This window comes from Suncus etruscus, chromosome X, assembly GCF_024139225.1.
Source record: "Suncus etruscus isolate mSunEtr1 chromosome X, mSunEtr1.pri.cur, whole genome shotgun sequence".
Taxonomy (NCBI): Eukaryota; Metazoa; Chordata; class Mammalia; order Eulipotyphla; family Soricidae; genus Suncus; species Suncus etruscus.
Window position 1 is genome coordinate 29,215,840 of NC_064868.1, and position 18,730 is coordinate 29,234,569.

Genomic DNA, 18,730 nt, shown 5'->3' on the forward strand with positions numbered 1-18,730 from the left:
ACAGGCATGGAGGACCATATGGGATACGAGGAATTGAATATGAGTTGACACGTGCAAAAAATGCCTTCCCTGTTGTGCTGTCCCTGTCCCTCAGCCTTTTTTTTTAACTTTTGACTAGATAAATTACTTACAGGCATGGCCTGGGAATGTTTGTGCCAGTTTTCTTTTAGTCCATGTAACTTTGATAGATGATATGTTTAAATTTACAGGAAGGATGCTGCATTCTAATAGTGTTCTGTTTCCTGTTGAATTCCTTTTAATGTCCAATTTGTTTGTTATTTTAGGTTGTTTTAGCAAAAATGAAAGTAAATGTCTTCTGATTTGATTACTAATGAAATAAAAATAGATATTTTTATTGTCACCATCCCTTAAACCCAGAGAAAAGGCAGTTTAAATGAGAAGTGTGTTTAGTACCTTGAATACCTGATTACACATTAAGAACGAAAGTTTTTTGAAAATGTTTCTAAAAGGGGATATTCTGCACCCTGGGGAGGAGAAGGAGCTCTCAAATGATGGGAATAGTAATAATCTCATGTACAAGTAACACTTACACTCTTCTTTGTTTGCTTAATGAAGATAGATTTGGAGGGTAGTACTAAGTTATACTTTTCCCTGGTAAAGGCAAAATATCAAGTAAGTTTAGAGACTTCTGCCCTAGGATTATTGGTATTTGAACCTCCAAAATTATAGAGAATTTATGCTAAAACCAAAGTATAAATCTTAAGAATAAGAACTGCCAAACTATTTTGTTTAGATCAACCTTACATTGACAGACTGACAGGCTCTGTGGAAGAAAAACACTGGCAGAGACAGTTTGTAATATATCAAACTATAGAGTTAATGATAAATTTGAATAGTAAATGCTCTAAATAAAGGGTGAACACAAATTCTTAAATGTTTCTCATCATCTTAAGGCAACGTGGATTTTTCTCGCAGGGAAAAATCACTGCTAATTTAAATAAAGGTTTTGGTCATTTTATATAGTTACCAGTAAAGTGACTTGAGTCAGAGAAAAATTTATTCTTGATATACAATTTCAGAAAATGATTGGAAAAAACATTGAACTTGCTTACTTTGCTCTTGCACTTAAAATATTATGCTTCTGTCCCCCCTTTCCCCCTTGCTGACTATAGAAAATCTCTCATAGTCTGGTGAGTAGGTTGCCCCTCACTTATGCTACTCATTCATTTGGAAAAGATACAGAGCATTTCCATTTAGTTTCAGCAAGCAGATACAGATCTATCTCTTGAGATACAGATCTATCTGGACTTTCCATGACCCCTCCAAATTAATCATAAACTCAGTACTCAAGCTTTAAGATATACTTTTAAGAAAAACTTAATCTGTCTTCATTTCCTAGTTTTCCATTAAGATGGAAAGTATTGGTCCAAAAAAAAAAAAAAGACAAAGGTAGTTGACTAAGATGATATTCATGAGAACAAAGTACAGTTGTAATGTACTTTGGGCTTTAGCACAACAAGGAATTTAAGTATAGTTTTTAGAATGTCATAAACACAAATCATAAGTGATAAACCAATGAGTTGGAAATGCACTGTCACTTTTTCTGCATGCTTCACCAGAGGAAATTCTCAAGTTTCCTCCAGAAACCCACATCCTGGGAAGAAAAAGAAGCATTTTACATGTCTCAATGCACTAGAAGATCCTGCTGGTAGTCATATCAATGACTAAGTAGAAATTTTTAGCATTTAGAATTTCTTTTAATTCACTTGTCGCCCTTTGTGAAATATAATTCCTTTAGCCATGTCAACTTTAAATAAGAAAACTGATAGATTAGTGGCATGCCAAAATGAGTTTGAAATAGCAGACACTGAACTGTCCTGTAATATGGACATTTGGGGCTTTCTTTGGGGAAAAGAGGCTGAAGTCATGGTCAGATGGAAGCCATGTGGTAAATAGGGAGGTTGATGGACCACAAAGGAAAGTTTCCTTTATCAGTTTTTCAAACTAGATATCCATTCTTGCTGGTTTCTTGGAATCTTTGCGATTTTGTTTAGACTAAGGATCTGAGCTAGTTTAAAAGTGGCAGCAAATTGGCCTTTTCTGGCTTCAGCTAGCATCGACTCCATTTTAAAATGGCATATTTGATGTCAACCTTTCATCTTCAAGTCCCTAATTTTTGTGAACATTTATAGTAAATAAAAACCTCTTGTCTTCAATTAACCAGAAATCACGAAAGAAATACCTGCTCTCTGAAGGGCAGTTTCTATTTTGTAAAGCATTGGCGTGTCTTTGCTCCATTTTCTTTTTCATATTAGTCATGTGAGAGGGTATCTCATCTTATCCTCCCTCTAACTGAGTTTGGTGCAAAGTTCTTGGTACTGTTCTTCTCAGGACTTAAATCACAATACATCAAGGTTTATATTTTTTCCCTAGATTTTATATGAAATGCTAGTTGCTTTGTGAGAACTGGAGTGAGTATAGAGGCTAAAGCACTTGTCTTGCATTATAGCCTGCCCTGGTTCTATTCCCAGCTAGTTCAATCCCTGGAACGACATGTTCCTCCGTTATCCCTGACAATGAAACCCTGAACACTACCAGGTGTGGCACCACAATACAATAAATTAAACCAGACTTTGAGAGACCATAGACATCATTACTCTGATTCATTGCTATGTAAAGACAGTGTTTACACAGAGGAACACTTCTGTGTTAATGTATTTTAACTTTGATAATGAATGCATTTAGACACTTGACCATATTTTTCTTCTTAGAATGCTGCCCATAGTTGATCAAAACATATAGCATGGTTTTTGATATAAAATATTTCCCTTTTACATATCTAAAATTGAAGAGTAATGCTTGCACTAAACAAATAATATTCAGTGCTACAACAGCCTTGTTTTTCTTACAGGCATTTGTTTTTTATTTTTGTTGTGTTTTTGTTTTGGGGCCACACCCGGTGACTGGCTCAGTGGTTTCTCCTGGCTGTGTGCTCAGAAATCGCCTCTGGCTTGGGGACCGTATGGGATGCCGGGGAATCGAACCGGGATCCGTCCTAGGTTAGCTGCGTGCAAGGCAAATGCCCTACCACTTGCACCAACCGCTCCGGCCCCATCTTACAGATTTTTAAATTTGATTTTGGGCCACATCAGCATTGTTCAGGAACTACTGGTGCTGTGCTGTGGGGAAATGTGGCATGGCGCTGGATGGAATCTGGGTCTCCTGTATGCAAAGCTTGTGCTTTATGCCATTGAGCTCTCTCCAGCCACATTCTTACTGATGTTAAGAGTGCTTTAGGTAGAAATAATAGTTGGTAAAATAAAGCTTTCTATGTTAATTTTAAAGGATGTGTTCATCTTTTCTTAGCAACTTCAATAATAGCAAAGTGTAATCAACTTTGACAATCACGTGGTCAGTCTTTTCTATATTTAAATATAATGAGGCATAGCATAGTTTCAGCAGTTACTTAGCACTAACCGGCAACACATAGTCCATGTCTTCTGATTTCCCAGTCCAATGTTGTGTGTCCATTCTCCAATGCCATGTCTCTTTATCATTCTAGGATTACTTTAGTATCTGTCTCTGAGCCCGTCATGTAGTTGAAACACCTGCTTTGTCTTGTCTGCCCACATGCGCTGGCATGTTGCTATTTGTGTTTATTGTTGTTTCAGTTAGGTTTGTAGGGCCAGTGTTTATGATTATTAATGAGTCCCCTTTAAAATTTTATTAGAAAGCTGGAGCCTTGGAAGGTGTGCCGATATCTGGGGTAAGTTCCCCCCGCCCAATTTTTCTGCTCTCTTCTCATGTCCCTGCCCCTTTTATGTTCTAACGTTGCTCCCAAATTGGACACTATGGAAAATAAGTAAAAATAAGCACCCCTGGCTACTTGTTCTTTTGTGACATAATGTGGGCCAGAGGATCTTTGAACTAAATCCCAACTCTCCCTTCCCAGGCCTATTATTTGATGGTGATATTATTAACAAAGAAGACAGTGCAGAAACACCAGACAGTTCATTCTCTAACAATTAAAAGGAAAAAGAAACACTGTTTGTTCTAAAAATGATGTGAAAAATATTGTCTTAGGTCATGTTCTTCATCATTTCTAATTTTAGTGTTTGGGGGACCAGTCTGCTGCATTGGTGGGACAGATGTGTTTCCAGGATGGACAGGCCAAAAATACGTGAGTCTGAAAACTTGTCAACACCAATGTGGCTTTGTGTGTTTCACCCCTATTATATTTTGAAGTCTTTTTATAATGCATTCTTGTTTTAATATCAACATTTCATTTTAGGAGGCTTCTACAGCTACACCTAGAATTGTACTCAGGGACCATAAGTGGTATAAGGGATTGAAGCTACATCTGTTGCTCTGGCCCATCATTTTTTTCCCTCACCTATTATAAGCACACACCACTGGAGGCTGATTTTATTAACAAAAATCGCAATGCCAGTATTTATGTGTTAATCTCTTTCAAATAAAATGCATTCATTCTGCACTATATAAAAATAGTACACAAACTAACCTGGTTAGTAAATCTTCATTTATAAAATTCATTACTTTCTGTCCAGAAAATAAATGAACTTTCAAGATATTGGTCCCATTAGGGGAGAAATTGCAAAGGTGAGCTGTGATATATTCTTTTCATTTTTCCATTTTGGGGCCAAACCAAGCAGTGCTCAGGGCTGACTCCTGATTCTGTACTAATATATCACTCCTGGCTGAGGGGATTATATAAGGTGCCAGCAATTGAACCTGGCTGGCCATGTGCAATGAAAGTACTCCCCTGCTGTACTATCTACCCACCTTTTTATCTATCTATCTATCTATCTATCTATCTATCTATCTATCTATCTATCTATCTATCTATCTATCTATCTATCTATCTATCTATTTATCTATCTATCTATCTATCTATCTATCCATCCATCCATCCATCCATCTATGGTTTTTGGGTTACACCCTGTGGCACGGTGGCTGTGTACTTAGAAATTTCCCCAGGGACCATATGGGATGCCGGAATTCTCGAACCACCATCTGTCCTGAATCAGCTGTGTGCAAGGCAAACAATGGCCCTACTGCTGTGCTATCTCACTGGCTCCTCTGCCCACCTTTTTATTCAGATTAATCTTGCTCTAGATTCTCTTAACTACGGCTATAGAATTGTGTGACAATTTTTGTTTTTGACCTAGCACTGTTTTCTACCCATAATCTCGAGTTTCTTCTTAAATCAGAAACAGAATGATAGAACTAGAAAGTGTGTTTTTCTTCTAGCATCTTTATTGCTCACACAAAATCTGTAACAAGCCCCGTACTTTAGAAGGTACTTAAAGTTACTTTCACTTTCAGATGAGGAAACAGCTACTGAGATAGGTTGAGCTGAGAAGTGAGAGAAACAATCATTTCATCCAGATCTCTGATTCATCTTAGTTGTGTCCCTGACTCTTCTACCATAGTTTCCATAGGAAACAATCCATGCAGTCACACTTGAGGCCATTATTTTTGCATCCTTCTGAGCCTTAGGAAGCTCTGAGTTCCTCTTTTGTGAATAATAGAACGGCAAACATGATAATGTAGAGATTCTTGTCATCTAATAGGAGCACAGTTCTATGCCAGAGTGGAGTGCTCTTTCTGTGAGAGATGATTGGGAGGAGGATATATAGGAAAATTCTTTGCAAATGTTGCTACCGGAAATGAAGATCAAGAGTTGGCATGAGTCCAGAAACATTCTTTGAACTCTGCATTCCAAATGGATAAATTAGGAGACAAGAATAATGAAAGAAAACGAGCCCCTACTTACTCAAACACAGACTTCATTTCTCGTCTTCCAGGAACATTGGAACTAATAAATCCAGTGTGTAGGCTATTTGTCATTGATAGAGTACATACCACATGGAAAAGTACCAAATAAAACTGCCTCATTTTCCTCCTCTTTCTCATCCTCCCCTTAAGTATGTAGCAACAGTATCATAGAACGATAAAATTAAGTGTGGGGTATGTTGTGTGTGTGTGTGTGTGTGTGTGTGTTACATCGCCCTCATTGTATATATTCTACATTGAATGATATAAATAGCAACTTGTAAGATTTCGGGGTTTCAAAACTCTTCCTGAAGAAAAAGATCACAAACCCCCACTTAACCATATTATAAACCAGACTTCGGTGCCATAAGAAACTTTAATGGAGGGACTGGAGTCCAGTGGGTAAGGTACTTATCTTATATTTGGCTGACCCATATTCAACTCATCACCTCATGTCCCTCAAGTCCTGCAAGGAGTAATTCCTCTGTTCAAAGCCAGAAGTAGGCCTTAAGCATCACCAGGTGTGTTGTCAAAACAAATAGACCCCCCCAAAAAACTTTGAAGTACTGCTGTGGAACTTCAAAGGGGCAGGGGAAGCATGAGAGTGTCTGTAATAGGGTGCTTTGAAGATCAGTATCATAGGTGCAGAGATCCCTGAACTAAGACCTATAGACAGAAACCCAAAACTGTGTGTAGAGAATCAGAAGGGCAAGTAGGAAATAGGCAGTGGCAGAAAATAAGGCTAGGACCATGTTGTGAAGCCTTGATTTTGAGACTGACAAATATAGGCCATGTTTGTGTCTATATCTAGCAACGCTCCTGGCTTATTCCTTGCTCTGTATACAGAGATCACTACTGACAGGGCTGGGGACTATCTGCAGTGCTGCCACATGCAAGGCAAGTGTCTTACCCACTGTACTGTCTCTCCAGTGCAGTGAATGACAAGTGTTTTTTTGTTTATTTGTTTGTTTTGGGTCATACACAGCGGTGCTCAGGGGTTCCTCCTGGCTCTGTTCTCAGAAATTACCCCGGGCAGGCTCAGGAAACCATAAGGATTCTGGTTGGCTATGTGCAAAGCAAACCTGCTCTGATATTGCTTTGGCACCTGTCTGAAAATTTTTTCTTGATAGACAGTGGAAATCTCAGTGGAAGGTTTATGAGCTGCTGTTCAAAAGCAACTGAACTGTATATTAATGATATTATAGTCCTGGGTCCGAGGAGGAAGGAAAGATCGAGAAGACAGATATAGGGGAGGAGCTCAGTTAACACCATCTGAGATCTGAGTAATGAGGGCAAACGTTAAAGGGACTGGGACAGAGATGAAAGGCTGTGGGTGGATGCAGGGGGAACATGGAAAAAAGTGGATATGGAATTAAATCACTAAGCTTCAGTGAGTGGTTGGAGTCCAGCAAAGGTATGACCGGGTCCATGTAGAATTTGCATGAGATCGGTTTGGACTACTGGTCAGTATATTGTCTACACTTGGAAAATATCATTGAGTTTGGTTAAAAGAAGAAGAGATGTTTAATTCCCCCCTGTTTAGATGATTTTGTTGTCTTTTTTATTTGACATGAAATCGCACAACGGGCATTGTGTAGGGCTTGCTAGTCCTGGCTCTGCACTCCTTGTGTTGGGTAGATTGGGTGCCTGGGATTGAATACTGATCATCCAGGTACAATAGTAACCTGCCCACTATGTTGAAGCAATATGAAAGTTTGAATTTGCCATGGAAAGAAAGAGGTAAAGAAAATATTTGGGAGAAGTAGAAGACACAAGGTGAAGGAAATCAGAAAAGAACACAGTATTATTAATTCATATGAAAATTCAGAGTAGAAGAATTAACAGGGACTCTGGGTCATCAATGCTTGAAAATACAAAAATGCTTCGGAAGCTGAGAATTGAAGAGCAGCAAGTGTGTGGGTAGCAAAGAAGCCTTCAGTGGGAATCAGCAAGAACAAACCTTGGGGGCTAGAGAAGCAGCACAGCAGGTACAGCATTTGCCTTGCCCACACCCAAACTGGGTTCAATCCTCAGCACCCCATATGATACCCCAAACTCACTAGGAATAATTTTTAGGAATTTATTTTAGATTTTGGTTTTTCGTCCCACCTGGCAGTGCTCAGGGGTTACTCCTGTCTCTGCTCAGAAATCACTCCTGGCAGTCTTGGGGGACTATATGGGATGCCGGGATTCGAACTACCGACCTTCTGCACGCAAGGCAAACGCCATACCTCCATGCTATCTCTCCGTCCCCACTAGGAATAATTTTTAAACATATAGCCTGGAGTATCCATTGAGTATTTTCAAGGATGGTCCCAAAACCTAAATAGAGAATGAAATCTTGTGTTTAAAATCGAAATTAACTGCAGAAAAAATATTAAAAGTGATTGAATGTATTCTGCAAAAACTACAACCAATCAGGAAGAGTGAGAAGTGGATTGATTCGATCTTGTTAAATTTAAGAAATTTCTGTTTTTGTTTTTGGGCCACACCTGGTGGCGCTCAGGGGTTACTTCAGGCTCTGCACTCAGAAATTGCTCCTGGCAGGCTCAGGGGACCATATGGGATGCCAGTAATTGAACCCAGGTCCGTCCCGGATCAGCTGTGTGCAAGGCAACCACATTACCCTGCTGTACTATCGCTCTGGCCCCAAATTCAGGGATTTTTGGGTGGTTTTATTTTGTTTTGCTTTGGGGTGCACCAGGAAGTGCTTAGGGATCATTCTTGACAGGGCTCAAGGAATCTAGTGGTACCTAGAATCTTATCAGGGGTCAGCTACATGGTAGGCCTTCCTTAACAGCCGCACTGGTGCTTTGTTTCTCATTGTAGCCAAACCAGAGAATAGTTCTTTGCCCTCTCAAAGAAGACATATTGATGTTTTAAAATAAGTGGCAATTAGTTTGTAAGCAGACAAACTCCTGAGAGGTTGGCAACATTGGAATTGAGAAATTAATTTCTTTAAAATTGCTTAAAAATTAATCCTGGCAAGTTTCGAGTACCACATAAGATGCTGAGGATTGAACCCAGGTTGGGTATGGGAAGGGCAAATGCTGTACCTCTAACCCTTAGTAAAAAGAAAATGACAACTCAATTTAGTGTAATACCTATACATACATTTCTGTTCACGGGTAGAGTACATCATGTATTTCTAATTTTTCTTTTCGCTCACTGCATTTTCTCATCTTTAAGAATGAACATATGCTTTAAGAAAATTTTTAATTTGCTTACATTTAAATTGAATTAAATTGAGTGATAGTACAGCTGGCCCCAGTTTGATCTGCAGCATACCATATGGTCTCCTCAGCATTTCAGGAGTGGGTTCCTGAGTTATACCTCAGCAGAGCCAGGTATAACCCCTAAATATCATTGAATATGACCAAAAATCTGCCTCCCTAAAAGAGGAAAATAAAAACAAAACAAACATAGATTGATATACATGATCTCCCCAGGAACACTCAGTTATAATAAGGCCTTGTACTTCCCTTACCAATTCAGCAAGGGTACTTTGCCCTCTCACAAAGCACCACCTTTTGCCATTTTGTCATGAAAAGCAGCAAGCAAAGTTTACTTTCACAAAGATTAGAAAAGTCAGAGTCCTTTTTTGAATGTTTGAATACAGGATGCCTTGTTTTAAGGGGTCGGGGTGAGGGTTTGGCCACAGGCTGTGGTGTGATTCCTAGCTCTATGCTTACGAGAGAACACTCGATCCTAGAGATTCAAACTGGCTCAGTTGCAAGCCTTTACCTCCTGTACTTTCTCTGAACACAAAATAATCTACAATCTTTAAGACTAGATGAACCATATCACTGCTGAAGAAGAGTTCCACAGACTTAGACTACTAGAAATGGAAAATAATACAAATTAAGAATAGAAAGTGTCATTGTACCAATTTTAAAACAGCCCAAAATGTAGGGAGGTAGTCTCTGAATGAAGAATGCACCTAAATTATTAAGTATGATGCTAAGTTGAGAATTCCATTTTAAGTACCTTGAGCCTTTGTGTCAATTTCCTATTTTAAGATTCATGGGGGCGGAGAGATAGCATGGAGGTGGGGCATTTGACTTGCATGCAGAAGGATGGTGGTTCCAATCCTGGCATCCCATATAATTCCTGAGCTCTACCAGGTTTTGTCCCCAAACCAAACAAAAGGTACAAACTCCTAATGGCTCTGGTGGTTCTGCTGAGATTCTTCCTTTTTTTTTTTTTTTTTTTTTTTTTTTTTTTTTTTTTGGTTTTTGGGCCACACCCGGCATGCTCAGGGGATACTCCTGGCTGTCTGCTCAGAAATAACTCCTGGCAGGCACGGAGGACCGAATGGGACACCAGGATTCGAACCAACCACCTTAGGTCCTGGATCGGCTGCTTGCAAGGCAAACACTGCTGTGCTATCTCTCCGGGGGGGGGGTGGGGGTGGTGATGAGATTCTTTTGCCCAGCTCTGAAGTCCCTTCTACCAAGTTCTGGCACACTGGGGAGTTATGAGGAGACAGAAAGGAAATACAGCTCATACTCAGGCAGAGCTTGATAGCATAAGAAAAGTCAGTGGTAACAGTCTCCTCAGCTCAAAAGTATTTCCCTGTGACCCTTACCGGTATCAGTTTGGGCTGCTTATCTGCCTGGCACAAGTCAAAAGTCCTCTCCCTGTCCATGTGCCAGACTTGTTGCAGAGTTTGAAGCTTATGCTGATAAGACTGCCACCACAGAAATTCAGTTCCTCCATGTCAGCTTTGTTAAGTTCTAGTGCAGTCTGGGTTCCACCATTGTTCATTTTCCTACAAAAAGAATGGGAACACAAAGTTTCCCAGTTAGCCTTCCCCAGTGTGCTAGCTAGTCCTGTCCCCATAGGGTCCCCTGTCCTGACTCACCCTCACTTCCTCTCCAGGCCAGAATATGGCAGTTTTTTAGTTTATAACTGCTAGTGTTTTAGCACTTAGCTGCTAAGTTTGTAACACTTCGCTGGTTAGTGCTGTGAATGGATGGTTTTGAATCATAATGTCTTTTCTTATAGGTTAGTGACATTAACTATCATTGAACATAGAATATGTCTTAATTCAGTGGTATTATATATATATTTATTTTATTTTTTAATTTTTTTGCACTGTATCTGTGGTGCTCATATGGGATACCAGATATTGAACTCAGCCATGTGAAAGGCAAATACCCTACCCTCTGTAACATTGCTCCAGTCCCTCAGTGGCATTATTGAAATAGCACTGGTCTATGACCAAGCAATATATTCCTCACAGTCACACTTCCAGGAGAGAGTAGGTTTAATTCTAAAACACCGTAATCAAGTCACAAAAAGGTTTTTCTTTCCTAGTACATATGAAAGTTATGTTTACCTCTCTGTCATAGTTTATTAAGCATGAAATATCATTATGTTTTTGAAGCAATGGACATACATTAATCAAAACGTGCTTTATTACTAAAATGATAATCACCACTTGAATTTTTGGGGAGTCATAGTCTTTTTGCTGGTGGAGGGACTTGTAAAAAATCTCATATGTGGGGCCAGAGAAATAGCATGAAGGTAAGGCGTTTGCCTTTCCTGCAGAAAGTCGATGGTTCGAATCCCGGCATCCCATATGGTCCCCTGTGCCTGCCAGGGGTATTTTCTAAGTATAGAACCAGAACGCTACTGGGTGTGACCCAAAAACCAAAAACCAAAAAACCAAAAACAAAAAAGTGCAGATATACCTGCACTTGCATCTTTCTAGTAAGATTGGGCTAAGTGCTTTTCCTTTTAGACTTGCTTTGCAAATATTCCAAAAAGATGTTTGTTAACTTCAGAAACTTCTAAAATTTTGATACAAGGACTTTTTCCATGTTAATATAAATACCAGTTTAAATTATCTGTATTAAATTAATAGTGTGCCATCATTGTCACACCCGGCAGTGCTCAGGGGTTATTCCTGGCTCCAGGCTCAGAAATTGCTCCTGGCAGGCACGGGGGGGGGGGGGGGGGGGACCATATGGGACGCCAGGATTCGAACCGATGACCTCCTGCATGAAAGGCAAATGCCTTACCTCCATGCTATCTTCCCAGCCCCATCATCATTTACTTTTTAATAAAACTGTGATACCATTTATTCCTCTCAACTATAGGTATGGAACTGGCTGTTTCTTACTATGTAATACCGGACGTAAGGTTAGTTATTTTTTTCTTTTTCCCCTCAATTAAAACATTAAAAAATTAACGAGTATTCTCTAACTTCCTCTAAATAGTGTTTGAGCATAATTAGTTATGAAACACTTCTGACTGTAGCTTTTAATAAATTTTAGAAATTAAATTAAATGTGATTAAAAAGGTCAAAATGTGCCATATTTGAACAGTTCTAATAATAATCATTTTAGTTTTCTTTTAGTTTTATGTGTCTGTAATTACATCGATAAGTTCTATAACAGGATTATATTAATGAAAGATTCTTAACGCAAGTATAATCTGCAGTAATGGTTGAACTTTTTGGTACTATTTATGATCTTCAGATTACTAATTTTGATATGCAAGGTTTATTTTCTAAATTAGTACTTATCATTATTGCATCTAGTATATTATAAATTTAAAAGCCATTTTCATGCTATCTTGATTTTCCTACTAGTGAAATCTTTTTTTTCCTTCCAAAAGTGTATATTTTCAGAACATGGCCTCCTAACTACAGTGGCTTACAAGCTTGGAAGAGACAAGCCAGTATATTATGCATTGGAAGTAAGTTCTTTAGAACTAATATGGTTAATATTTCAAAACATCCAAAGTTAATGAAAATTCTACTGTTTTCTAACCCCTTTCCTGATAAGTTTTTACATAAACGGCTCCATTTTCTTCCTGGAAATTGTTTTTGTGAAAAAAAAAAAAAAAACCTGGGTCAGATTTGGGAGATGTGGGCATCCAAGAGAAGTTAAATATTTTATCAGTTCCTCCGTTCTTTTAACACATAATTTAGTGACTATGGGTATTCTACGTAACCATATACAGCTTGTATTTTCATTTTTAAGCCAGCAACGTTAATTTAGACACTGTGGCTCACAAAACTGTTAATGGTAGGACTTTATATAAAACATTTTAGAATCATACCCTCTTCCAGTATCTACTTCCCTCTACCATGGTTCCAGTGTCATGCCACCCCCACTTTTTTTTTTTTTGCTTTTTGGGCCACACCCGGCGGTGCTCAGGGGTTACTCCTGGTTGTCTGCTCAGAAATAGCTCCTGGCAGGCACGGGGGACCATATGGGACACTGGGACTCGAACCAACCACCTTTGGTCCTGGATCGGCTGCTTGCAAGGCAAACACCGCTGTGCTATCTCTCCCCCCCCCACTTTCTATTGAAAACCAATTCTAGGTTTCTGTTGCCTTTGCTCATTTTTATACTACTGTGTGTCTTTACATATTGCATATCATTCTGTTTCTGTCTCCCTCTGACTAACTTCACTCAATATGATCCATCCACGTAGCAGTATATTTATTGCATGATTTCTTTTATTTTAACTAATCCATTGCGTATAAATAATGACATCTACATGCAGATTATATAAATTATATACACTATAATTTCTTTAACTAGTCATTTCTTCTTGGACTCTTGGGTTGGCTCTAGATTTTGGCTATTCTGAATAGTGTGCAATGAACCATAGAAACTGTAAGTATCTTTTCTGAATAGTGTTTAGCCTAGCATTTCCATCTAAAAAGTTTATTGATTTGATTTCCGATATTTCTTTCATCTTGAAAAATCTGGGGTGTCTTCATAAAAACAGTGCCTTAGTGTTCCCGAGTTTTCTGGGGGGCAAAAAGGCAAATTAATTCTATTCACCTGTCAACCCATGAAACTAAAATTGATGTTACATTTTGGCACAGGAAAGAAAGTGAGGAGTTTTAATTTTTCACTGGAATTGTTTCCAGTGTGTTGATAGATTGTGGTAGATATGTATACAGAGTATGTAGTTTGTATTAAAACTTTATATGTATACAGTCAAGAAAATAGCATTTCTTTTTGTAATAGCAGATATTTTGATTAACTTTCAGCTACTGTAGTTGTTGTTGGTGTTGAGAAGAAGGGATGGATGCGTGTGGTTTTGGGGAATTGAATACATAGAAAATGTGTTTTCTACTACTGGACCTACCACCCCAGTCCTAATAGAGATTTCTTCAAAACATTTCTTTACTTTTTATTTTATTTCCTTTGCTGGTGTGAAGGGCCACATCTGGTAGTGCATGGGGGTTACTCAGTAGTTCTGTTCTCAGGAGTAACTCTTGGTGGTACTCAGGGAACACTGTTGTGCAAAGGGATTTGAAGCAGAATCACAGCCATCACAACAGGAAAGGCAAGTTCCCTCTCTCTCCTTCCAGCACTTAATTTTAAATGATTCCATTGTAATGTTACACATATACAATTGATCTGGAGACCCACTAAATTTTGCTTCCAACAGAATCGTAATCATTTAATCACAACCTTTAAAAACATTTTTGGGGGTGCCACACCCAAATGATGCTTAGCTCTCTTCACTCTGCACTTAGGAGCCATTCCTGGCAGAGTTAAAGTGACCCTGTGGGATGCCAGAGATTAACCAGGGTTAGCCACATGCAAAGAAAACTCCTTACTGCACCATATCTAGCCACTCTAATTTTCTTTCAGTTAATGAACTTAAACTTAAATCGAACAATAAAAAGAAGGAATAAGATAAAGCTAGTCTGTCATTCTTTTTTGGGGCCACACCCAGTGATGATCAGGGTTTACACCTGACTGCACTCAGGAATTACTCCTGTTGATACTGGGATGGGGATATGGGATGCCATATGGGATGCTGGGTAGTTACATGCAAGGCAAGATTGCTCAGGCCACTGAACGCTAATATTTTAAGCTCTTCATTTTTGTGTGCTATATCCCACATTTTATACTGTATACTTCCAAATTCTAGTCTTTCCTTCAGTGACGTCTGAGACTTGGGTTTACAGGCTAATGTTTGTTCAGGGAGTTTTGCTGGCTGTGGGAGAAGAGTGTGCCTCTACCAGATGTGTACAGGGACCACGTAGTACTAGGCATGAAACCAGGGCCTCATTCATGCAAAGCATGCCCTTCAGTCCCTTGAGCTATCTCTATGGCCTCTGGTTCTATTCTTTATCTTAGAGCACCTTAAACCTTTTTTTTTTATAGAAGGAGCCAGTTCTTGGCCACACTTCAACCCCCTGACATATCAGCAAAGTGAATCAGGTCCCATCATGCTTGTACTTTTAAGGCCCCACTCCAGATACACATTTCTATTTCTATCCACTTTAATAATACTCAGAGTTCAAATCCCTTTATTGTTTGGGCTTTGGATTTTTATATTTTTTATCCCCTGTATTTGATTTATTTTTGACATACCTTGCAATGCTCAGTCAATAATTATTCCTGTGTCAGAATTCAGGGATTCTTCCCAGCTGTGGTTGGAGGACTAATTGGGATGCCAGATATTGAACCCATGCCAGTATCCTCTGGATTTGAAATAGAGGGATTTTTTTTAAGTTACATAATGTTGTATTGATGCTTTTTCTGGTGCTAGATGACAAGTGGAGAGCTTCACAATCATCATAGTTATTTGCTCTACCCGCCACTGAGCCAGGTGATTTTTTTTGGGAGGGGAGTCCAAAGTCATCATCTTTTATGCAATAGATACATACATCTTACATAACCGAGAATAGTTTTTCTCCCAAATCTCTTATATGATTTATGTGGGCCAGCATCTGACTACCGATAGATCTTTTATTTTATCACTATTCGACAGGAATGGGGATCCTTGCACTTTCCTTAGACATTACTTTTTTTTTAACTATACACAGATCACCTATTTCTTATGGGAACATTGTTCTTCGTGGTGGAAGAGGTGGAAGCAAAGGGCTCTGCGTGCCTCTGCCATCCAGCAAGAGTGCAATGCCTTCCTCAAGACTTCTTTGTCTAAATGTCCTGGATCATTTACTCTTTATTTCTCAAGGCCAAATACCTGGGGGAAACTTTTCTATAATTAAGACATTGAGTAGACAATATTCGAGAATTTGTTCTCTAGACTGTCACTCAGGCAGATCTAAATGCTCAGAGGTCAGGGCACTTGTTTGTTCTCTCTCTTTTTTTTTTTTTTTGGTTTTTGGGCCACACCCGGTAACGCTCAGGGGTTACTCCTGGCTATGCGCTCAGAAGTTGCTCCTGCCTTGGGGGACCATATGGGACACCGGGGGATCGAACCGAAGTCCGACCAAGGCTAGCGCAGGCAAGGCAGGCACCTTACCTTTAGCGCCACCGCCCGGCCCCTTGTTTGTTCTCTTAAGTACCACTGTGTCCCTGTGTGTAGGTTGAATGGAGCTACTCAATATTGTGGACATTACCAAATCCTATATGCTGACCTTTTTTATCTGTTTCTGCCCACCCTACTGTTTTCAAACCCAGAGCCTCAAAAATGTGCTGTTAGGCCTGTGCTCTCTACCACTAGACTGCATTTTCCGTCTATTTAAAGAGGAGTTTCAAAGAGCGTTTCTCTTATGATCTGTTTTTATCTTTTTTTTTTTTTTTTTGTTTTTGGGGCCACACCCATTTGATGCTCAGGGGTTACTCCTGGCTAAGTGCTCAGAAATTGGCCCTGGCTTGGGGACCATATGGGATGCCGGGGAATCGAACCGTGGTCCTTCCTTGGCTAGTGCTTGCAAGGCAGATACCTTACCTCTAGCGCCACCTCGCCGGCCCCATATTATCTGTTTTTATTTGGTTCTTTTATCTGGTGGATAATTTTGGGCTATGCTCAGCAATGATCCGGGGCTGCTTTGCTCAGGGATCATTGTGGTGGGGCTCAGGTGACCGTATGTGGTATCAGAAGTCAAACCTGTGCAAGTGCTTAATCCTATTATACTATTCCTGACAATGTTATATAATTTTTCTTAATACTCTATGATTTTTAAACTGGTTAAAGGATTCCACACTTTTTCATCCTCTGAAGAGGAGGCTTTGCATGGGTGATATTAATGGAATTGGCATTCATTATAAGTATATTGGTGAAAAGTATATTTGCCTTTTATAACAGTAAATCAGAGCTCGTTAATAATTTTTATTTGGTTGAACTTTTCTTTTTTGGGGGTGGACACACACCTAGCAGTGCTTAGGGACTTACATGTGGAGCTGAGAGTCAAAGCAGCATTATGACTATAGCGAGCAGCTAGGCAAGCACCTTAGTCTGTAACATCTCTGGCCCTGTTTTGATTTATTTTCAATCTATCTCATCTTCTAGCCTTTTTCTTCCTTTGCCTTTCATTTTCTACCTCATCTCTGTAATTTTCTTTTTTTTTGTGGGGGAGGTTGAAGGACAGATATCACTATACCCATTGATGCTCAGGGCTTACTTATGGATGACAAGGATAAAACTCTGGTCGACTGCATGCAAGGCACATAACCTACCTACCCACTGTTTTGTTTCTCTGGCCCCGATTTGACTCGTTTTTAAGAAATTCATTGCAGATGTCTAGTCATGATTGGTCTTCCTAGACTCTTGTTTCTATTATTCCTTTCAACAGTATGGCTTCAGCACACTTTTCTCAGAGGTCAATTCATGCTTGGTCAAGTCATACTTGGAGCTGTCACTCTTTTTCTGGAGAATAGAATTGACAGCAGATAGGGAGCTCTTTCTGTAATTGGAAGTTTCTTCTCTGTTCTCTCTCCTTTCCATCTTTAAAGTAAAGACTGTATAATTTTCTACTCTACCTTGCCATATAAATCAGATGACCTTGTTTGTTGTCTCTGAATTTAAAACCTGTCATTTTGGTTGACTAATATCCCGATTGATTACAATGACAAGCTTCTTTCAGATAAGTCTTTTTATTCTACCTTTTATTTTCTATCTGTTACTTCACTTATGACAAAACACTATACGTTTCTGTTGCCAAAATTTAAACTTTTCTTCTAGGACCTTGATAGTGACATTGTATTTTTATTCCTTTCTTTTGAATCTAAATATTGTTTCATAGTACTCAGAACCAGTTTACGTTCAATTAAAACCTTGATTTTTTTCAACTTCTCTGTATTTTTAATAATAAAAATATGGAACACTTCACAAATTTGTGTGCCATCCTTGTGCAGGGACCTTGCTAATCTTCTCTATATCATTCCAATTTTAGTATATTATTGCCAAAGTGAGCATTTGATTTTTTAATATAATTTTTATTTTGATCATAGTGGCTTACATATTGTTGACAATGATATATTAGGTACATATTTACATAAAATCGGGGGGGATTCCCATCACCAATTTGTCCTCCCTACACCTCCGTTTTTGTCCTACCTCCAATATCCTCTTCCCTCACCCCCAGGGCTGCTAGAATATGTGGTCCCCTCTGTACCTAGCCTACTACTTCGTAGTCTTGCACCTGTTTGGTCTTGGTGCCTTCCTTATTTCCTCCTCTAACTGGGAGGCAGTACTAGCTAGTTCAAGTTACGTGGTTTTGTTTGAAGAAGAGAAAAGTAATAAACTGGGGTAAAAGTCTAATACACCGAAAATGGGTGGAATCCTTCTAGAGGCTCTCATCATCGGTTTGAGAGATGAAGGAGAAAAATAAGGTGAAACACTCCACCAGTACAAAAAGAAGTGTCAAATATCCAGTGAGGACTCCAACAATAACGATAAGCACCACACACACACAAAAAAAGAACCACCATGGTCTTGAGATAAGAAACATGGCATAGCAGAGCACTTGATTTTTTATACCATAATCATATTTCTTCCTTTCAAATTTTTGTTTTATTTTTGGGCCATACCGAGTGGCACTCAGGAATTACTCTCAGCAGGCTTAGGGGACTATATATATGGGATACTGGGAATCGAACCCAGATTGGCTGCGTGCAAGGCAAATGGCATACCTACTGTGCTATCTCTGGCCCCTCAAAAAATTTTGAGAGACAAACAGTAGACAGTACAGGGATTAAGGTACTTGCATTCTACTAACTCCCTGCTAACTCCCTGGAGT

General features: G+C 39.2%; 1 protein-coding gene and 1 non-coding gene across 4 annotated transcripts in view; one reads left to right on the top strand and one right to left on the bottom strand.

The window, feature by feature from the left end:
- GK (glycerol kinase) overlaps window positions 1-18,730 on the top strand; it is a 78,065-nt gene that overhangs the window by 48,755 nt on the left and 10,580 nt on the right. For 2 of the 3 annotated variants that reach the window (XM_049766749.1, XM_049766748.1), the window contains 4 exons: window positions 3,692-3,727; window positions 4,074-4,141; window positions 11,862-11,904; window positions 12,382-12,462. In XM_049766749.1, coding sequence (XP_049622706.1) covers window positions 3,692-3,727; window positions 4,074-4,141; window positions 11,862-11,904; window positions 12,382-12,462 — 228 coding nt within the window. Of the gene's footprint in view, window positions 1-1,133; window positions 1,152-3,691; window positions 3,728-4,073; window positions 4,142-11,861; window positions 11,905-12,381; window positions 12,463-18,730 lie in introns of all 3 variants that reach the window. The other variant, XM_049766747.1, reaches the window with a different exon arrangement.
- Window positions 17,802-17,906, bottom strand: LOC126000289 (U6 spliceosomal RNA). Its single transcript, XR_007492641.1, has one exon. It is a non-coding gene; the product is annotated as a U6 spliceosomal RNA (small nuclear RNA).